This window comes from Sminthopsis crassicaudata, chromosome 1 (genome assembly GCF_048593235.1).
Source record: "Sminthopsis crassicaudata isolate SCR6 chromosome 1, ASM4859323v1, whole genome shotgun sequence".
In the NCBI taxonomy this organism is placed as follows: Eukaryota; Metazoa; Chordata; class Mammalia; order Dasyuromorphia; family Dasyuridae; genus Sminthopsis; species Sminthopsis crassicaudata.
The window spans coordinates 485,647,834-485,671,701 of NC_133617.1; the positions used below are offsets into that span (position 1 = coordinate 485,647,834).

A 23,868-nucleotide genomic window follows, 5' to 3' on the forward strand; every position below is an offset into this window, starting at 1 on the left:
AAATCCAAGATTTTGTAAACCTTCAAAGTATTCTACAAATGCTAGCTGTTACCACTATTATTTTAATTTATTAATATTAACTATTAATTTTGTTTTGTTTTGTTTGGGAGGGGAAGAAATCAGTATTAGATGATGCAGTCACATAGTGTCCGAGGTCAGATTTGAACTCAAATCCTCCAGGGTTGGTGCGCTATCCACTGCACAACCTAGCTGCCCCTATCTGCTACTATTATTAATGTTACTACTGAACTTGAAGTCAAGACCTGGGTTCAAAATTCTACATATCTGCCACTGCATCCTTTAATCTCCCTTGGCATCTGTGTCCTTGTCTATAAGATGAGGGCAATATTTAGAGAGCTTTCCTCAAAAAGTTATCGTCAGGCTCAAATGCACACATTAAAGTAGGCAAACTTCCTTTAATCTGTTCCTCAGTACTACAATGCCTTTTCCCTCTTCATCACTGTCTGTTGAAATCCTACTGATTCTTCAAGGCCTGGCTCAAAACTTCTATAAATCCTCCCCAGATCTCCCAAGCCAGAAAAGATCTTTTCTTCCTTTGAATTCTCATACCTCTTTCCCCATACCTCCCTCATGCAGTTCTATTACTTTGCATTATCATTATTTGTTTAGATCTTAACTCCCCTACTAGACTGTAAATTCCTTAAGGGCAGGGGTTATGAAGTTCATTACCTTAGCTCCCTCAGTAGCTTCAGCAGCAGGGGTTTTGCAAATAGGTGCTTGATGTTTGTGGAATCAAATATCTAGATAATCCAGCTGTACTCTGCTCTGGGAAGACCTCGCCTAGAGCACTGTATTCACTTCTGAGTGTGATTTTCTAAGAAAACTGATGGGCTGGATGATGGTGACTTGGACAGTGACAATGAATTCGGTCTACAAAACAGGAAAGACTAAAAGAACCGGGGATGTTTGGCCTGTGGAGGAGAAGACTTAGGAGATAACATGATAGCTGTTGTCCAGATAAAGGACTAACCCTTGGAAGAAGATTTAGATGTGATATAATTGGGTTTCAAATGCCAGAACTAGGAACAGTAAATATAAGTTATAGAGAGAAAGGATCCATAGAGGGAGGGAGGGAAATCCCAATAATTGATGTGGTCCAAAAGTGGAATAGGCAGTTTCAGAAGATAGTGCCCCTTCTTGGGAGGTTTTCAAATGGGAGTTGGATGACTACCTGTTGGGGATGTTGTAGAAATTCTTGGTCAGTTATAAGTTAAATTCTGAAGCTACCAAATTCCCTTCTAACCCCAAGACTGTGATTCTGTGAACCAGGTGAACAAAAGAAAGCTCCATATAACAGGCTATTGTTTGGCCCTGTCCTTTTTATAAAAGTGGATCAAGAGATCTCATTCAGCCCCTGATGGCATACACAATGGAGTTGGAATTTCAATAAATCTTCTATGGATGATAACTGATTTATACTCACAAGGCTTCATTTGAACACCAGTAATCTCCTCTCAAAAATGGGGCAAAACAACACGAGGTAATCTTTTTAAAATCCTTTTCACTTTATTTGAAATCTTTTACATGCCACAAATTTACATGAAAATAGCACATTCAATATGTGATTTGATACTTTGAACACAAAGATCCAGTTGCAAAATACAAGTGTAAAACCAAGTGCACAGATGGAGTCATTAAAATTGAGGAATTTGTCACTCACTTGTAAACAGGTTCTGTTTCCTGCTGTTAATAATATAGCACCTTATCACATGATAAACCAGGACTCTTTGAGCCTCCTTAAATTGTAACACTGTTGACATCTCAAGTCTCTTCTTAAATCACCCTATGATGAATGGACACAATTTTTTTTTTTTTTTTTTTTGGTAAAAGTCACATACACAAAGGAACAGTGATAAATCAAGCAACCAGTTTCACTCCACTTAAATCAACACTATTGACAATCATTGTACAAGAATCACAAGTTTGACATGATCATATATGCATAAGAGAAGATACCCGAGTGAGTGAGCATACCTGAGACTAACTACTCAGGTGAATATTCTCACAGTCACCAAGGCTTTTGTGTCTCATTAAAATTTTGGTAAAAAGATATACCCCCTCCCCCCATCATTTTTATGTGGAGTTCCAGTTTCCACTTCAAAGGACAAACTTCAAAAACTGATCTTATGTCCTAATGGCATTGCGCTACATTACTTAATTGTTATAGAGCTAATTAGCAATGCCTGGTTTAACAATGATTCTCGGTACACTGATGAAATTTGAAGCAGTGGGACTGCTGAGGAAAAAAAAATAAGGTTTCTTGACCTCATGATAACAACGTAAAATTCTACATGAGTGTTTTTCTAAAAGAGCCTGAAAAAATATGGTAATTAAGTCTAAATTGATCTCCCTCTGTCACATCTACAGTTTTTAAATTTCCATTCATGTCTAGTATTCTGCAGATCTCATAGTTCTAATTCTCTGGCCTCAATGAGATCAATGACTGGTACAACTGTCTCTCCCTCAGACCCTCCCCATCTCCACCCTTTTACTGTCAATAAAAAAAAAAAAGTGGGGAGAAAATAGGGGTGTCAAAAGGTCGATGCCACTGAAAACAATGGATATCGACTTTTCCATTTATTTCAACAGCAGAAAGGTCAATGTCTCCCTTGCTTCATGTTTTATGGCTGAAATGGCCAGGATCCTGCTGCTAACAGCAACAATGTTAATCATCTTGCCTCATCCATTAACTTTTTTTTATTATTATTCCCAGCAATTTTCAGATCCTAAAAGCAGCAAGTAAAAATGGGGACAGGAAGAAAAGAAATTCTGCTTTCAGGACTTAATAGAATAAGGATTTTCCATTTTGAGTTCCCCCCACCTCTAAAAGAACTAACTCCCCCTCCCCCACAGCTTTTCTCTTCTCTTCTCCACTAAAATAAGGCCCAAGGCAGTGTCCTATTCTTATTAATCATTACTTCTCTGACCACATCCCAATTGGTTTCTATGGAAATCATCTGCTTGTGCATCTAATCAAACAAGGAGTATTTAGCTGACAGATCATAGAACTAAGATGCTTGCTTTTCTTCAATCTCAAATCTTAAATTCATTTATTTTAAAACATGCTCTTCTCTGAATAGTATTGGTCTCAGTTTACAATGAAATCATTTCAAAGCAAATTCAATAATCTTACATCAAATACGTGCACGCGTGCACACACACACACACACACACACACACACACACACACACACACACACACACGTTTTCATTTTGAGCAAGATTCTGCTCCTAAGCATCCTCTCTGAAAACTGTCTTGGCACTCACTGTGGCAGCTTCTTACCCTTTACACCCCAGGGATCACCTTTTCTCAGTCATTTACCCTGTGAACTGGCAGCTGCAGGGCATCTCACTGCCAACAGCAAGACACAAGTCCCAGCATGAAGCAGTTAAGGGAGATTGACGATTTGAAAAATCAGCACTGCAAGGCGAGACCAAGATGTTTTTTTAAAAGGGGAATTGAATTTGTTATAGGTCACATTTCTATCGCATAAGGAACAGGAGCAATGCAGTGTGAGGCAGATGCTTTTTCCTTACCATCCTCTAAAAGTGCAAGATGCTGATCTGAATTCCGCGCCTCAGAGTGAGGGAGAAGCCAATTTAGATCAGGTTTCCAAGGTTCTTTACAAGTCCCTACTGAAATGGGTCCCAACTAAAAGCTCTGAAACAAGGAAGCTGAATCAGGATCTGCCCTCACCACTCTAGCTTCCTATCAGGATGCCTGTGCATAACAAAGGGCATCTAAATGCAAAGGAACAAAAAGAAGATCTGTTGCTTCTCCTTATCATTTTAGTCTTAAAATGAAACATGGACTATCATGTTACCAAATCAAAATGTTTCATTTATCAAAAAAAAAAAAAAAATCATGGATTTAGACCTAGAAGTAGAATCTACTTTACAGCAAAAAAATACTAGTAGAACCCCCTTATTTTTACACTTAAGAGAAATAAGGCCCAGGTGGGTATAAATAAGTCATCCAAGGTCACAAGGGTAGTAAGTTGCAGAGCCAGGATTTAGATCCTCAGGCTCCAAATCAAACACATTTCCCATGGCACCATGCTGCTTCCCATGGAGGGGGAAGAATATTTAATCAAGCTTTTCTGAGCCTGAACATAAAATTAATTTTAATCAAATTTAAAAACCTCTTTCCTGCTTTCTCTCGAGCAAAATGGGAAAGCAAAGGGCCCTTAAATGCACCAACTTTCTTTGGCTGAAAATTTCCATGTCACCCAGCCTGAAGCAGCTAGGACCCAGAGGCTCTAATCCCTCTTGTGAGCTCTTGAGCAGCACAACGATGAGCAATGTGCTACTCAGAAACAAAACAAAACAAAACTGGAGATGCCACAATGACACCAACCCTTTGGATAAAAAGTAGGGAAATCTAAAGTAGATCCTCTTTTTGAAGTAGATATCAAATAAAATTTTAAAAGGGGAAGAGGAGGAAGTATGCTCAATCCATTTCACCTCCACCCTACTTCCCAGCACCCCCATAATAAAAGAAAAACACACACACACACACAATAAAACTCATTTTGGAGCTTTAATGCTGACCAGGCTCTAAGTCCCATGCTTTTCTCAGCTCAGAACATATGGTACTATGCTTAATAGCCCAGCTCTGCCAATTGGGGACTATTAGGGTGGGTTCTTTTCCCAGTGTAAATGCTGCAGAATATAAATTGTAATTAACACCGGTGCCAAAATAGCACTTAGAGAAAATAAGCACATTATTAACATCTGGTGAATCCTGTCTCGAGTGCAGAAGCAGCGGAAATTCTCACTCTAAGTAAAAGGATTGTTGCAGGGACACTAAAAATATCAGTTCTACAGTTTTGGTGTCTCTTTTCACAGCAATTTTCATTTCCATCCACTACTGACACCCCCTCTCTGCCGAGGGGCTGCCCTTTTCCCAGTCCTGTTTATTAGTATAAATTATGTTACTGTTTAAAATTGCTTGCTCATGAGAATAGAATAGCTAGGCCCCAGTCATAAAGATACAATCATATTCTTCTAATAAATTCCTAAGGAAGGCATACCCCCTTGGTTTTACTATAAGCAGCAACCTTCTGATTAAAAGAAAACTAAAGAAAAAAATCATCACCTTAAGAGCCTGCAACACTCAAAGGACTATGTGTGAGTGGGACTAACCTGTGAAAGAACCAATTCTTTGGGGCGACAAGCTTGCATGTTTAACAGGTTGCACCTGCCTATTTTCTTTGGCAGCTGGATCTTCCAGGAGGGAGAAAACAGGAGCAGCAATTTTCCTCACGATTCAGGTCCACTGGGCCAGAACTAACTCTATGATGGTAAAGGAAAAAGCCTCACTTTGGATATGAAGGGGTCAGCATTGCAGCATTCCTAAAGTACTCCCTCCCCCATATTCTCCCTTTCAATCAGATTGCTGCGCTAGATTTTTTGGGGAAAAGATTCAGATCACCATTCTTTTTCATGGTCTAGACCTTGTTCCCCAGCTTTTTGATCAACTTTATTTCATTGCCTATAGTTCTTGAAAGGATATGGTGGGCCTAGAGAGGCATCATCTGCAAGGAAAAGGCAACTTCTACTATGTCATCTTTACAAACGAGTACAATTCATTTTGTCAGGTACAGAAAGGAGATGCCTGAGGAAACCAGCTGCACAAATTATGGCAGATAACTCCTAATTCTAATATATTCCTCTCTATAAGATAAAAGTAGAAAACAGAGTTTAATCCACACTGGACATAAATAGTCCTGTTATGCTATGGGGCACCTATTTTACACTAAGAACATAATCTCAAATTCCCTTAAAAGTAAAAGTTTCCAAATGTCTTCCTCTTCTCTAAACTAGGTGCACAGTCAGAAGGAGGATGTGGATAGGAAGATTTCTCCAGTGCCATTCCTCTTGGAGAAAGGAGAAAACCAATGAAAAATATTTGCCTATTTTAAGAAATGGAGGGAGAAATGATAAATGTCTTTATCAGTAATCTTTAGTTCTTTAGTAGCAAGGTGAAGTGCAGGACAAAAACATCACAGAATGGTGCTTATGTTAAGAGGTGAATCACTTTGGAAAAATCAAAGAAAGGGCTATTGCAGAGGTTGTTTAAATGTACTCAGATTTGCACGGTCATAAATCAGACCATACACACATAGATGTGAACATGTGACACAGATAAGGCTGCACCACAGCATAATTATATAGTGAATGACAAAGACAGGACAAACAAGTCTGACAGCCTTGATTCAAAAAGGAAGAAAAAAGAGAAGGTGAAAACTTGCAGGAGGAGATATGGTGTAAGCAGGTCACTCCTTCCTCCTGGGCCCTTCCAATAGCAATGAACACCACCCCACTGGAAACAATTCTAAGAAGTAAAATCTAGAGAAAGCATTTTTAGCTATGACATTCTTACAATGAGAACACTACTCGGATGAAATTGAGATGGCACATCTGGAAGCTCTGTGTTTTTTCAGGAAGCCCTTTGGAAATATTGCACCAAACAGATGTGTAACAGATCTAGGGGTACTGAAGAGCCTAAAAGTCTAGAATCAAAATCATTTCTATTTACCAGTGAGTGGTACAGACAAGATGTCCACAAGACACTATAATTAAAGAGGGAAGACCTCACCACCATACAACCTGATGAATTTAATCCTTTACATTTTAGTAAACAGTGGCTAACTTTTGAAACAGCTGTTTTATTTCAAAAGCACAAAATAATATGAAAAGGTTAACCAGGTCAATATTAAGAGCATAAGATGCTTTTTTTTTTTTTAGGTTCCAATATTTTGTAAATCTATTGAAAGTAAATACACACAGATATACATACACACACTATATTTTTCAAAATACTCTACAGAATTTCTAAAAATTATCCAGTGTAATTAATTATATAGTGTAAATTCATATTGTTTAGGTAAAAAAGACAAGGCTGTTTCATTTGAGAGGTAGCCATTATCCTGTGCGTTAAATCAACATAGAGTTGAGAAGGATCTAGCCTATTTCCACAACTCTGTATAGCGTAACTAAGTAAATAATTAGGAGTAACCTATGACCTTATTTAACTGATATGTGATAATTAAAATATTTGATACATAATTGAATTAAAATACTTGTTTCAACTGGATAAATATCTAAAATTTGGAACCCCACAAGTTAAAAAGTCAATTTAAGAAGTCAAGTTTGTTATAGATATTAACTCTAACTGGCAAGTTAGAATAGTAGTAATAAAACAAGCAGTAATTGAGGATTTGCATAACAGTAACTGAAAAATGACTCAATATGTAGCATCTGTGATCTGAGTAGGTTGGATAGGCAATGGGTTTTGAGAACATTGGTACTTCTTGGGAAATGTTCTATTTTTATGGAAACTGATGCTGGATTATAGGCTGCAATAATCTAGGATTTTCTTGTATGTTATCTTTAACAGCTAAATGACAGTTATTTGGGGTTTGTAAGTTCATTGTGAATTTTAGAAAATTGGAATATTTGAGAATTAGGGGAATACAGATTTCCCATCATACTAAACATAGAAGCTGGGATCTGTGACTTTGGAAGTGACATGTGGGGAGCACCTCTCAGTTACATCATTTCTAAGAGAACATTAACAAGGTCAAATCTATTGAAGAAAGAACTGAGGATCTAGCCATGTGTGTAATAATTCTTTCTTTACAGATGAGATGTCCAGTTGGAGTAAGATATATAGAAAACTTTAAAACTGAGAATTTTGACAAGGAAAGAGATTTGGAAAAGGAACTAGAGAAAATGCATTTCTTGCTTTTCCTCATAAGACATAACAGTTGGAAAATGTGTGTTTGGAGTTTTTTGTAGTTAATTGTTTTTAAATCAGTCTTATAATTTGGTCCTAATAGTGCATGTGTAGAATGAGGTGTGAGTGCCTGATAGTGAAAGACAACAGTGTCTTTTCTCTGTGAATTTTATTTTTTTCATTGTTAAGCAATTCCTTTCCACTTCATCTTCTGAGTGGGCAGACAGTAGGAAAGTATTTTGATAGGGGGACACAATGATTTGGTACCATCTATCAGCTAAATACATTGCAAACTGTACTTGGCAACATTGTAGTTTTCTATGGACTACTCATTACCTTCAAGTAATTTGAGATGAAAAGTATAATTCACTATTCTCACCTAGCTCCAGTCAAAAGGATGAGTTCTGAAGAAGGGGGCAGCTGTGGTTAAAAGAATTATCCTTTCATACCATTTCAAATTACACCACAAATTACAATCAACCAATATGAAGGAGCATCCTAGTATTCCAGTTGCCTGTACAAATACACTAAGGCATAAATGCAATGTTTCAATGGCATCCCTATTTTTAATGCTCTACCTAAAGCAAATATTAAGAGAGTTGAATGTAACAGATGATTTACTAATTGGGTAAGTTAGATTAGCAGCTGACTATTGCCCATGATTTTCGATTTCTGTGGGCACCTTCCATTACTATGTTGAAATACTTACTGAAATTCCAAAGGAAGTCATGGCTCTCCTGGACCTGATCACCTACACTGGCCTAAACAGAACTCACCTTAGGAGATTATCTAGCACCATTACTAATCCATCTGTCTTTTTTTAGAGAGTAATAGGTTCCATCATATACCAACTAGGACTCCAAAGGGTTTCTAAAGCCCTGGGAGCAAAGCCCTAAGCTATTAATTAAGTCACCAACCACACCTAGTTGAGTTTCATTACTGAACCCACTAGCAGATATAATGAGAATGGCTGCTGCTATCTTTTTTCATCTGAGCAGAGTTGATGACTGATTCTTTACATTATCTTCTGGACCTGTGTGATTCTTTCAGTACCTACTTCCTATGTCATCTGGCTGCTAACTCAGCATGAGTTTGCTGTTATAGACCCTTTGCTTCCTTGTGTTACATGTGCTCTATTCTACACATCAAACATAGACTATGGATTTGTCAATTTTTGATCTCCTAAGAATTAGCTCTAATTTTTACAGCAAGTTGGATAATAAGACTCACAGACATGATTGATAAATTCAAACTCTATAAAGAAAGAATCATAGCTCAATTTATGTGCAAGAGTCCATTATCCATCAGTACACTGGAATGTGTTACACCTTGTAAACAAATCCACTCGAGTGGACATGGGAAAAATCTTTAACTGCCATCACTAAGCCCTTCATTTGTGGAGCAAAGACACCTTAAAACTTCCACTAAAGAACATTAAAAACACAGTACTCTGTTCCAGTGGTACAAATCCAAGGAACCTAGGAAGTCTACTTACTATGATCAAGGACAAGGTTAAGGACTAAAAAGAAGAGAGAGAATGGACTGGAAAAGACTAGTTATGTTCTATGAACAAGGACTTATTTATTCAGAAAGAGTTGATTACTTGATTACTCTTTTATTTCCTCAACTAAATTCTTGTCCCACTCCTCCTAATTGGTTAAAGATGAATAAGGGTAAAACTGTCTATTAATAAAGGGTAGGATGCAACAGATGTCATCAAGAATGAAAACATTCTGAATTCTTAGGTTTCCTAAAAAACACGAGTACATGGCCTAAGATTCCTACTCACACTATGGTTATCTAGTCTAAAAGTCAAATAGATCATATCATCCAACTCCAGCAAAAAAATATTCATTTATGATTCACTGTTTCCATTTAATGATATCATGGGGTCATGAACTAGATCATAACTTCAGTCTAATTCCAATTTTTAGCATCTATTTTAATCACATCCATCCTTCAATTCATGTGGGGCCACTTTAGCTTACTGCATCTGCTACTGAAAGTTCAAAAAAGCTTACGTCAGAATGAAAGCCCCTTCTAAAAACCTCACGTGCAATGCATATTTTAAAATGAGCAAGAACAAAAATAAGCAGTCTCCTAGACATCCCCCCAAAATTAGAAAGAGTCTCACTATCAGATTTAAAGAGGTTTTGCCAGTTGTTATTTTTAGTACTTTATGGGGTGTCCTATTGAAAAGAGGTCATATACAAGTCAAGAACAATGAATGACATCAGACACCTGTTCTTTTACTACTCCAAGTTTAGTCCTACCTTCCACTAAATACACAAAAGACATCAAGGATTCAGATATCATTCCACCTCTTCATTATGAAAGAGAATCTCAATCCTAGTGTGACATGGCAGTGAGATGTTACACAACAAGTTATGTCAGAGCCTTTGTAATTAGGATCAGCAAAGATGTCTCTTAATGTAGCAATGGATCTCATCAAGAATCTGGCAGCAGAAAATAATACCATGAATTTTTCAAGACAAATATGTGTGCAAAATATTCTACAGGAGAACATTCCTTAATTGCTCTAGTCATTTCATCCTATATGCTGAAGAATCCCATCTTCTTGAGCAAACCTTTGGAAAAAACAGCCATTTACAAGTTATTTGGCTTAGGTCCCACATTAGATAACAGGTGAAACTGTCATCACCACAGAAGGGATCTTCAAACACCCCTTTAGGGGCCCAAACTATAGTGCTGTAGTGCTGACTCCTGTGGTGCTGTCCAAATATACGCTCCTCTCTGTCGGTCCCTTGCTGCATCATGGCAGTCTATTTGCGCAAAGTGACCTAGGACATGGTCCATCCATTAGGGTGAGAACAAATTAAGTGAAGACTGCTGAAACGAGCAGTTTCTCTACACATCTGAAGCTACTTCCTGGTGTCCATTGTAGATAGGAGATTGGACTTGGCAGACCCATACCATTCACCTGAGTTTGCCCTCAGAATTATCTCTTTTCATACCTAACCTTATGACAGCATTTCAAATATGTGGCCAACCTTGAGCAACTCTATACAATGACTGTGAGGACAATTTTATTTTCCAGATGATTCATGTAAAGTAGCACTGATGCTTTAGAATAGCTATTGAAATTAGCAACGTTTGCCTATGGATCAAGATGAAGACCTCAAGTGATCTATTACAGCTATTAAAGCCATACGCCATCTTTTAAAATGAGACATCATGTCCAGGATAAAGACTCATTCCATGAAGAGAAACTCTAATGCACTATTACACTCGCTTGACAGCATCTCATCAACCTCCCCTAAAAATGGTGCCCTGGTAATTAATCTCGACTCTAGGTCGTTCTACAAAGCATTCAGGTCTGAAGTGCAATCGGCACTATGTTTACAACTTGACCTGATGTAAAGGAAAAAGTCATTCTTTCTATCCGGGACATATTGGCTGTGCAGCTCACCATCTTCCATCAATTCAAGGTAGGTTCAATCCTCCATACCAGATTCTATGTGTCAAAGAGAGACTAACTTGTATCCCCAGAGCAGAATCTCTCAGGGGAAGTAAGAAAACATAAGTGAGCTGCTCCCTTGTGTTCTACCCACATCCATCTCCGTTCATCCCCGGCTCCTCAACATGTTGCCATTTTTTGCCATCCCTGAAGAATGACTGTGTAGAGTTTCATTTTTAGATGATGTTTTGGAAGAAGTGCTGAAATGTTTGTCTTCACACAACAAGAAGACTTCAGATAACCTACTACAGTGAAACGAGGCATTGGGTAAATGTCATGATAGCACCAATCTATGTGAGTGTTTATGCCTATCAAGACACATACTGCTGTAGAGTTGTTTAATTCTGGGTGCCTTTCAAACCAAATTCAAAGGTACCTTTATGGCTTGATAGAATTCAAGAGAAATAATAACAAATAAAATGATGCCCACCAGTACCGACAAATCTGAGGGTAATATGTTACATTGCGCATCATTTGTTGGCTAGAACTGAAACAGTCCAAGCATTCTGGAATACTCTAGAAATGGAAGACAAAGGAACTTTAACCTGGGCAGAGACAATTTCCTGAGACCGAGAATAAAGTTACCCAAAAAACTTTCCTATTTTTAAGGATCCAAGTTACTTGGTATCCCCAGAAATATAGTAAGGTAGAAAAGATGGGACACTTTCAGGAATCTAACTTCAAGAAGACCCTGGGACATCTGTTAAACAGTCCTTTTATAAAAAATGCTTTGTAAAATATTTAATTGAGTCAATAATACTTATATGATAGGAATCAAAGTTTCAAAATGGGAAAATGAAGAATCACAACTTGCCTTGAAATAGTTAATATATGAATTAAATCTTGATCCCTGGGAGGAAGAGGATGTGTAGCCAAGCAGGAGCATAGGGGAATTAGAAAGCTTATTTGATAAATACTGCAGTCTCTACAATGTGAGTAATAAGAGGAAAAGGTTGGTTTGTCTGAGGATTTTTGAGGGTGGGTCACCAGAGATATTGGCAGATAAATGAAAGGGAGGTACAGCTGAGAGAGGAAATGGAAAAATGGGATCAGGAGCTGGATAAGTAATATAGAGTAATAAAGCATCTTGAGCAAGAAAAAGGCTTTAAACATGATGATGAAGGACACAAAGGAATGGTTATAAGAGAAGCAAAACTTCAATCAAAAGTTGAAGGCAGAGGTTGGAAGGCGTCAGGCATCTACTAGTGACTGTCAGCCAGCCATTACAAGGTAAATACCGGGCATTATGGGAGGAGAAACAAGCTCTCTTTAATTATTAGCTAGTATAGAAGTTAAAATGGGTGATATATCATGTTGTTGACTTAAGTGTTGCTACAAAACCTGGATAAACAAGGACGAAAGCCTGGGACACCAGGAAAAATAGGCAAAAGAAATCATCCAGAGGAATGATTCACTTAAGTCCCTGAAGTTACAAGTTAGTGAATTCTTCTTGGAGGAAATGCCTAGAACATCTCATTCGATGGCCCCTGACAAGGAGATAGGAACAAAAATGGGTGAAAACACCCTCCCTGGTATTAGCAGCTATAAGGGTAAAAGAAATCAGAGATAGCAACAGATTAGACACTGCAAAATCAAGCTGCTGATCTACAATCACCCCTGAACCTCTTCCCACTTTCCAGTGTTTTCTTGGGCTTGAAATCTGCTATCCAGGTAGTAGCTCCAGGTATTTTGCCATTGTTTTCCCTGCACTGCTGTAAAGCATTGGACCCCACACAGGAAATGCAGCAACTCTACACATTTAATGGCAGAGGAGATGCTTCTTCTCAGTCTCAGAGGACTACAGCAACCAAAACTTGACTGAAGAACTATCATGCTCTTTGCCTGAGACCAAATGGAAATCAATGTTGGTTTTCTGGCATTCCAGTCCGTTTTCAGGCCCTCTGTGCATATATGCTGAGACTTCTCTTATCGAGTGCCGTCCAGTGGAAGCAGCAACAAAAGAAGAACTACCCCAAGGCAACAAGGGCCCCCATAATTTGATGGCACCTTGCCAGAGACAAAGTAGCAACTTCTATGTTTTGGACTAAGTCCTCATTTTTCCTCCAGGCTGCTTTCCTTCATTTGCTAAATGTCTTCTTTCAGGGATTCTCCCCAGACTACTCCAAGGATTCCATTGTTACTTTTTCCACCATGCTGCCATGGGAATAGAGTGTGCCCAGCCCCTTTCTACTTTGTCTCAGGGCAGCCTAAAGATATAAAACTCCCTCTCCCAGGGCAGCACACGGTCCCCAAGCTGTTGCAAGGAGAGAGAATCCCTCCCATCACTGTCTCAAGATAGGTCTCAAGGCTCAAGTACCCCTGGCAAAAACTGGTCTTGAGCTTCCTTCGAGATTTAAATGGAGTCAGAGAGGGAGATGAGTGAAATACAAGGGAGCACATGCTGTGAGGAGGCAGAATTTGCTCTTGGGCTCTCTGATGCAGTCTTATGCCTATGATACGAAGTGAAGGAATAAAGTTACTCTTCAGAAGGCTCAAGTGTTCCAAGGGTCAAAAGTAGGGAGGGGCAAGGGCTAACAGTGCAAATGGCTGAATGTGGAGACCACGGCAGTGTTCATATAAAATTTTGCTGAAAGAAAGATTACAGTACACTGGTCTTTGAAACGAGTCAATAGATTACATCACTCATAGAGATGTTATCCTGATATATTTTTTCATGTGCAAGTACACACATGGTACCTCATGCCTGGGTACAAAGCACCACATCTATTTTAACTGAATGAGTCCTCCCCTTTTAAGGCTGCCCACTTCACTCTCCTCAGGTAATCCTGTTAACATTTAACTCTCAATATAAATCTCACCAAAGCAACAAGTAGTCACAAAGAAAGTGTCTAAAAGTGGAAAGGTTACAAAAGGTACTGCGCTAAGCACACACAAAAGCCCTAGTGAAACATATTGAGTGGAATGTAGTGTGATGAAGAGGGAATATTTTCTCCCCTTTTACATTACAAACCAAAGAACTGATATCCACCATAAGGAAACAGCCAAACCACTCCGATGGGACTTCTCAGCAGAGTGCTGGAGAGCACAAGCAGCAGCAGCAGAATAACCCAATGACAACATTCACATGCCCCTGGAAATGTCCAGTCTCATCTGACTTTGCTGTGGAATTGGACTGTAGTGATTCTAAAGCATCCGATAAGGCAGCTGTAAGCTGAAGGAGTTGGTGAGGGATGAAAAGAATCAAGTTCAGGCTAAAGGAAAATGATTTCACCTGTTGATGCAGACCATTCCATTTCCTGATGGAGTCATCACCACCACAAGTTTGGGGGTTCTTCAGCTACTCTGCTTTTGAACAAGGTAATTTCATCCAGATGCATCATGGGGACATCTCTGATGACATCAGTCAACCCCTCGTGGAGCAAGGGGAAAATAACGACATTTAGTGCTGGACGCTCTGCCTGGAAACTAAATAAAAAAACAAGTTATTAGCCAGGGAAGGACAATGTGAGCTAATTTTAAAATATGAAGGCAAAGGTGGGGAGGAATACAACGAAGAGACTGGAAAGAGAAACTGACTTAGCCAGGCAACAAGTAAAAGCATTGAATCACCTTTGAACTTCCCACCTTCCCAAGTTTTTCATGGCTCAATCTAAGATCAATGAATTGTTAGTCTTTAAACCAAAGCACAAATTATTCATAAATGAAAAATTCACAAGTCCTAAATATGTCCTGTCCTTCAAAGCAGGAAGATAAAGTGTTATCTAGAAGGATGTATGGATAGTTTGGGAAAAGAGAAAGCCACCCAATCTGGTCATAGCTATTTCATTTGGATAATATAATTCAAGAGTTTCTGCCTTTAAATAAAGGCAGAAAGAATACTTAGAATCACACTGATCCAGCTCCAGTGACAAAAATCCAGCAGAGCCAGGAAACTGAAAATCAAATTGGGATCCCTGAAGGCCACCACAAGTTCACAATGGAGTAGGCTCAAGCTTTTAGGTCAATTAAAGATCTATCAGAAACTTCTGGGTGCATCTCTAGATTTGGAATAAATAGGATGAGAGCTGGTATCAATCTGTAGCCCTTGAGTCAGACAGAAATCATGGAGTAGGGTAAGGTGAAAAGGAGACAAAATGAACATATACCTGAATATTCTTATACCTGAATATTCTCTATCATGATTTCCTGAAAATGTCAAATTCCATAAAGTAAATCTACTTTTTTGTTTAAATGATTATGTAGGTGAATGGGAAATCTATAAACTTCCTTCAGAATTCAGTTATTTTATATTAAGAGAAAGAGAATACAGTATGGTTTTCTAAAATAAGAAACAAAAAAGGGTGAAAACATTAGCTCTGAGTATGCAGAATTAAAATATGAAAAACATGGAACTATACAGTTGAATGAATGAATGAAAAAAGCATTTATTAATAAGCAGTTATTATGTACAAAACACAGTGCTACATCTTAGGGATACAAACAAAACAGACCACTCCTGTCCTCAAGGAGCTCATATTCTGATGGGGAGGGAAAGCACATAGATAAGTTTCAACTGTTAAGTCAGATAAAAAAAGTCCCAAGTGCCTTAGCATACAGAAGCACAGCAGATGCTAATGGCTTTTCTTTAATGTCATTCTCATGGATAAATGCTATCAGTTCTTCACTATCAGGGACTTTGGTGACAAGAACTCTCCTTCCTGAGTCACAATTGCTGTGGCTGTGGTTATACTACCCACAGGAATAAAACTGCAAGATTACATCTTCAAAAAGGTTTTCAGGAGGATGACTATGAGATAGGGTTGGAAGCCTTGCTATTTCAAAGGCTCTTGGGTCCTAGTCTGAGGGAAAATGGCAGTGAAGGTGGTGGTGATGTATTGATCTGCCTGGCATATATACTCTCCTATTTCTCTCCTACACTATGAATGGCAATTGGCTGGTAGTAGACAGAAGGAGCTGACCCCTTATATATTATTTAAGTTTAAAGAACTGAAAAATTTAGAAAAGTAGAATAGTTCCCAGATTTCCCTCCCCCCAAGCATTAACAGTCATGGAATTGTATCAAATGGTTAACTTTGTTTAAATCTCTCTTTTACCTCTCCCCTCCCAGCAGCTACTTCCTCATTGTACTAGGACTCTTAAAAGTTCCCTTTTCAATCTTTATTCTGGTGAACCACTCCACTCTTTCCCAGCCACTCTTCCCAGAACACATCTTGAGGCAGACTATGAACAGAGATGGCAAAGAAGCTTTAAAAAGCTTTAAAAATGCGAGCTCCAAAGAGAGGTGAAAGGAAAATTACATCACACTATTTTTAAAAGGCCACTATTCCTGCTATCCCCCTCCCCCTCATTACACAACCATATTGTGTTTTTTATTTTCTTAGTTGTTCTGCATTTTATTTGGTGATATAATGGAGCCAAGCTCCAACTCAGGAGGCAGGAGGACTCTGTAGTAGATTTCATTCTACCTCATCTCATTCATTCCTAATCTGGGGAAGGTTATTTTTCCTCTCATGAATAAAATGAGAAGACTGGCCTAAATGATCCATGGTCCCTTCTAAACTTTTAAAATTCTATGACTATACTATGTTTCAGTAGCTATGACTTAAACTGGTTAAAATATCTAAATGAGAATTAACAAGACAAAGTTAATCTCCAGATGGAATAGTATTATACTACTAAAGAAGTCAAGAAAAAAAAAATTCTGTCATCTGTTAGCTACTGAAAGAAATTTTTATAGGATGATTTTTTAAAAGTATTTTTTGATATTATGGGGAGGGAGGAGAAGGGAAGCAAATGAACAAAACATAACCTTTTTATTTAAAGGAAAGCCTTTGTTAAAACTAAGACAAACCAACCCTCAAGTTTAGATGGGTCATAAACAAAAGACAAACAAAAAAGCAATCTTGACTTTTAATTAGAAGAATACAAATAAGAGTTTCAAAGCAAGTTATCCAGCAAGATATTACAACTGGCAGAAGCATAAACCCCAAATACCTGATAAAGAGTTGGATTTATTACATATGTAAAGTAAATGCCAGAAAGGCTCTCATAAAACTTGATGTTTTGGTAATAAAAATGCCAACAAAATACCTCCTGAATTTTGTTTTGTATTTTTTAACTAGGAGCTATCTATGTGACTGTGAACCTTGAAGGCTACATACCACAGCAAGTCCATGCCTGTAAATTCCCTTTGTGTAATTTACTTGATTTAAAACAAAATGAGACCCACGTGGTTTACTATTATTCTCAACTGTGTGCGTGCAAAGCCCCTTCTTTTCTGCTGCCTAGATCTGCACATTTCCAAACGGCTTTTAATGAGCTGCTGTCATAATGTTAAATTGGGATTAGCATTTTACCAAAAGCAAAGAATGTGGCTGCAGATGCTGTGTGTATGTTCCTTCAATCTTCCCCCTAAAGGCAATTCCATTCTTCATACAGCTGTCCAGGTGGGCCTGAGTTTTTTTCTTCCCCGTCCCCCCCCCCCCCCCCAGCCGTGTTTTTCCCAGACTTTTAAGTGATCAGCACTTAAAAAATAAACACTAAAGGCACCAAAACAAGAGAGGGAGGTGGCATTAAAAAAACAAACAAACAAAAAACCTAAACCCAAAACAAACTATTCTAAACTGATTACTTCATTTTATGCCTGGATTAATTTCAAATTTTGCTAGACCTCTAGCCAGTGTTAAAGTATACAATGTATGATAGAATAAAAGGGAAAAAAAAAACCCCCAACAATAAATAGAAGTAGAGGTCAGAAGACCCAAAGTAGCAGCACAAATCTAATATCTCTTCTGGAAAAGTTCACTTTTTGAAATGGAGAAAAAAAGAAAAGCAAATGGAAGGATATGGGAAAAGGTCCTCTGGAGAAAGAAGAAAACCTCATTTATTTGTTGCACCATCAATAACCATCCGAGACTCAAGATGAATTAAAACGAATATAGAACATAGTGTTACTTCCTTGACCAAGGACAACCAGTATTGGAAATACAACAAAAAGTTGAGGGCTCTCCCTAATTCCAGAGATGGTTCCCTTTTATAGCCTTTGCTCTAGAATTCCAAAATGAGAATAAAAGTCAAACTAAAGGCTGCCTATGCACTTAAATGTATTCTGATCAAAATGAAAAGTCTTTTCAAATTATTAATCTGTTTCCAACATAAACCTACTTCCAAATACATTATCAGGCAGTGTTAATTAAATCTTGTCTAGTCTCTTTAAGCATTCTCAAAAAGAGTATGCCAAAACTCAACAATGAATAAAACCTGAACTTCATTTTTACAATATTGTATTATAGTAATCCTTCAGTTATCCAGAACTGAAGATACTTAAGCAATCTCACCTACTTAGAGACAGGAATGACAACCAGAAAAACAGATAATATCTTTAAGTGGCCAAAGAGATATTATAAAGTCATGTATGTTATAAAGATCATGTTAACAAAAAAATCTAAAGTCTTCACTCAAACACTGTTTGTTTTTATTTTTACAAACAATTCTATCAAGTTTGGTAATCTATTTACTAAGACCACAACAGATTAGATACTGCCATAAGAAATGGTGAGAGGAACTTTAAAAGGAGATAAACTAACAAGGGGAAGAAGCAAGAAGTGACAGGAAAACTATAAAAAGTAAACCTAAGAACTCAAAAGAAGAAAAACACAAAACAAAACAAAACAAGACAAAACAAAACAAAACAAAAACAAAATAACACCAAATCCAAAACCCAAACATGATTCTGGCCATTTAACACAAAACCTACAGCACAATAAACAATGAGGCTACATTTTATTTTCAATGTATTCATCTATGCTACCAAAGATATCATACTAATGATTCAACATAATTAAAACATGTTTAAACTATGTCAGTTATATTCTATTTAAGAAGATGGAGAAATACACAATACATTTTATAAAGATCTGTATCCAAAAAAGTTAACACTCAAAAGGAAGAATAGCAAAGATGCCAGATTGCCAAAATGATGAGAGTTTCTCCCAGTTGCACTGTTCCCCCCCCCCCTTTTTTGATATTGCAAAGAAGGGATGGCTTACCAGGGAGGGGAAAGGAAAGAGAGATACTCTGAAATTAATGTGATATAAAAATAAAAAATTATCAAGATAGCAATCTAATGTTTGAAAAATCCAAAGATACCAACATTTGGGATAAAAATTCATTATTTGAAAAAAACTCTTGGGAAAACTGCAAATTAGTATGGCAGAAATTAGATATGGATCCACACTTAACACCATATACCAAGATAAGATCAAGATGGGTTCATGATTTAGGCATAAAGAATGAGATCATAAATAGATTAGAGGAACAGAGGATAGTCTACTTCTCAGACTTGTGGAGGAGGAAGGAATTGATGACCAGGGGAGAACTAGAGGTCATTATTGATCACAAAATAGAAGATTTTGATTACATCAAACTAAAAAGTTTCTGTACAAACAATACTAATGCAAATAAGATTAGAAGGGAAGTAACAAATTGGGAAAATATTTTTATAGTTAAAGGTTCTGATAAAGGTCTCATTTCTAAAATACAGAGAACTGACCCTAATTTATAAGAAATCAAGCCATTCTCCAACTGATAAATGGTCAAAGGATATGAACAGACAATTCTCAGATGATGAAATTGAAATTATTTCCACTCATATGAAAGAGTGTTCCAAATCACTACTGATCAGAGAAATGCAAATTAAGACAACTCTGAGATACCACTACACACCTGTCAGATTGGCTAAGATGACAGGAACAAATAATGATGAATGTTGGAGGGGATGTGGGAAAAACTGGGACACTGATACATTGTTGGTGGAGTTGTGAAAGAATCCGGCCATTCTGGAGGGCAATTTGGAATTATGCCCAAAAAGTTATCAAACTGTGCATACCCTTTGATCCAGCAGTGCTACTACTGGGCTTATATCCCAAAGAAATATTAAGGAGGGGAAAGGGACCTGTATGTGCCAAAATGTTTGTGGCAGCCCTTTTTGTAGTGGCTAGAAACTGGAAGATGAATGGATGTCCATCAATTGGAGAATGGTTGGGTAAATTATGGTATATGAAGGTTATGGAATATTATTGCTCTGTAAGAAATGACCAGCAGCATGAATTGAGAAAGGTTTGGAAAGACTTGCATGAACTGATGCTGAGTGAAATGAGCAGAACCAGAAGATCACTATACACTTCAACAACAATACTGTATAAGGACGTATTCTGATACAAGTGGATATCTTCAACATAAAGAAGATCCAACTCACTTCCAGCTGATCAATGATGGACAGAAACAACTACACCCAGAAAAGGAACACTGGGAATTGAATGTAAAATATTAGCACTACTGTATCTACCCAGGTTACTTATACCTTCGGAATCCAATACTTAACGTGCAACAAGAAAACTGGATTTACACACATATATTGTATCTAGGTTATACTATAACACATGTAAAATGTATGGGGTTGCCTGTCATCTAGGGGAGGGAGGGGAAAATTTGGAAAAATGAATACAAGGGATAATATTATAAAAAAACTACTCATGCATATTTACTGTGAAAAAAATTTTTATAATTATAAAATTAATTTTTTAAAAAGTGAAAAAAATTAAAGAAAAAATGACAAATCCTCTCAATTGACTCCTAGAAAGTCAAACAGCCAAAGTTTTACAAGCTGCTGTTTTAAGATTCTAGATGTCAACTATGAAAAGAACTAAAAATGGTTAAGTGGCATAAAAACTCCAAATTCTCCAAACCATTAGGGAGAAATAAAAATTTAAACAATTCTGAAGTTTTACCTCATGTGACCAAAAAAAAAGCAAAAGGGACAATGTCACAAAGACTATAGGAAGGTATATGAATACATGCCTAATGGGGCTGAGGAAAGGATTCAACTGTTCTGCATCTTAGTGTAGAATTGTGCAAGGAAGGAACTTAACTACCCCCTCCTTCTATGATCCCTCTACCACCCCAGGGAAGTCAGAATCAGAACCATAAGTCCAAGAGATACCAAAATACTCCTAATGGCATTCTTTATGATAGCAAAGAATTGAAAACATCAAGGTGTCCACTGTGCAGGATGGCTTAACAAACTATGGTATAAAAATATATAGCATGTTCCAATATATATTCATATACATACATATGTTGTATAACATGAATGTTATATTAATTAAAAATCAATTCATGAATTAAATAAGAACCTACAAAAGAAAAATTCAGAAAAAGAATTTATGAACTGTTATAGAGTAATAATAAGCAGAAACCAGACAATATGTGCCATGATTATAACTAGGTAAATAAAAAGAAAGTCAAAACTCTAAATACCTGAAAATCAATGAAGATACCAAAGAACAAGTATTCTAATAATGAAATAGCCTTTTCCAGGCTATTTAAATATATTATCAGTATCTGATATCTACTGCAGATGCTTTTGCTTAATAATTTTCTTTGTCAAGGGGATAGTTCAACTGAGCAGACTGAGGAGGTAGTTTTGGTTGGCATTAACTTTTTATGACTGTAATTTAAAGACAAAAGCCAAGGGGGAAAAAAAAAGTTAAGGAATCCTCCACTCTCCCTTAACCCCTTTTTCCTAAGCTCAACAAAGCTAGATAAGATGTATATGGATGAAAAGAGCAATAGGAACAGTTGTATGTTGCATGATCTATACTGGGATCAATTATCACCAACAGTAGTTTAGAAGTTAAAAAATCAAAAGGAAGAAAATCCGAAAGGGAATACTGAAGTTAGGATCTTTTAAAAATTTTTAGAAATTCGCATTATGTTGTATTATCCTTTGAGAAAGATTCTAGATAAATGAGTTGATGTCCATCAATTGGGGAATGGCTGAATAAGTTAAAGTATATGAAAGTAATGCAATATTATTGTTCTATAAAAAATAATGAACAAGATTTCAGAAAGACCTGGAAAAATTTGCACAAACTGATGCTGAGCAAATCAAGCAGAACCAGGAATACACTGTACATTGTAACAGCAAAATTGTGCGATATCAACTATGAAAGACTTGATTCTTCTCAGTGGGTCAGTGATCCAAGGCAATTCCAATAAACTTTGAATAGAAAACACCATCTATATCCAGAAAAATTTTGGAGATTGAATATAAATCAACACATGCTATATTCACTTTTTTTTTTCTGATTTTTTTCCCCTTCTGTTATGGTTTTTCCCTTGTATAGCCAGAAAAAAAAAAATAAATTATATATATATATATATATATATATATATATATATATATATATATATATATATATATATATATATATATATATATAATAAATTAAATGGAGATCAAAAAAGTGAGAAAAGTTCAAGGTTTTTCCATGTAAAAGAGTAGTGTAAATACATACACAAAAAAGATAGGAATCCTGACATACTAATTAAATGTGTTACCTCATACAAGTTACTTCACCATTCCCTCATCTCAATACGTATTCAATGATCTCTAAATATTTCTTCTAGTTCTATTATTTTTAAGACTGTCTAGGAAATTCCCTTAAAAAGGACAAGCAGAAATATCCTTGCTTGTATATTAAATTAGTAATAGAAAAATGTGTACCTAAAAAAAATTTTTTTTGTAATACATAAGTGAAAAATATTTTGGATTTCTCCCTACCTAAATTTTCTTCTCAAAAACTGGGGGGGAAGTTAGTTGTATACTTCTTACAAGATGTGAAGAACCACCAACTAAGTTTATGAAAATATGTAAAAGTTTTTCATGTCCTGTCTCTAAGAAGAAAAGGAATAAAATAATGGCACAATCTGAAATACAGCACTGAGGAATGTAATATTCTTTGAAAAAAAATTTTTAGAGAAATTGTTCAGCATGGCTAATATGGAAATATGTTTTGCATGACTTCACATGTATAACTGCTTGCTTTCTCAAGGAGGATAGAAAAAATGGAGAGAATTTAGAACTCAAAATTTTTTTTTAATTACTTAAAATTTTCTCAGATGTAATTGGGAAATATTTAACAAAATAAATTTTAAATGAAAAAACAAGACAAAACAAAACAAAGAAGTTGTTCAGAGAACAGTAATAACTAAGGATCTGAAAGTATCCAGAAACGTAAAGATGACCATACTTAATAAAGATGTCCTCTGGATTCATCTGAAGATTGATTCTGAGATTAATCATCAATTTAAGCTCTCTTCAATCATCACTGTCTGAATCAGGGCTTTTTTATATGACAAATCTAATATTTTTCAGAATCTAAAAGTGTTTCTACTCAAAAGCAAAGAAGAGAATAAGATGGAAGAATTTACTAAGAAAGGAGAATGCTTCCAGTAGTCAGTTCATAATGCTACAAATCTTGTTGATTAAGATTCAAAAGCAGAAACCTAAAATGTAAGGCTGCTACTGCATTTGTCTAAACCACAAAATAAATAGCTTGTGGGGGACTTGATATTGGAAAGGAATTCTAAAATACAGCAGAACACAAGACATCTTCAGGTCTTTCGTCATAAAACAGAGTGGGAAGTCTGTCAAGCATATACTTCCTCAAATTTCTTGTCTTCCACAAATTCCATCATCATCTCTAACATTTAAAAAAAATGTATAATGTATGGAAATATATCAAATGAATTTGTTTTAATATAAGTAAACTTTCACTTTCCATAAGTAAATTAAAACGGAAAAAATAAAAGTATTAAAAGAAGT

General features: G+C 36.6%; 1 protein-coding gene across 8 annotated transcripts in view; it reads right to left on the minus strand.

Moving 5' to 3' along the window:
* The window catches only part of FBXL18 (F-box and leucine rich repeat protein 18), a 131,598-nt gene that overhangs the window by 53,217 nt on the left and 54,513 nt on the right, over positions 1-23,868 (minus strand). For 5 of the 8 annotated variants that reach the window (XM_074281234.1, XM_074281232.1, XM_074281233.1 and 2 more), the window contains one exon: positions 13,856-14,666. In XM_074281234.1, coding sequence (XP_074137335.1) covers positions 14,510-14,666 — 157 coding nt within the window. In that variant the 3' untranslated portion in view covers positions 13,856-14,509. Of the gene's footprint in view, positions 1-1,505; positions 13,691-13,855; positions 14,667-23,868 lie in introns of those variants that run through there. The other 3 variants (XM_074281229.1, XM_074281227.1, XR_012484611.1) reach the window with 3 other exon arrangements.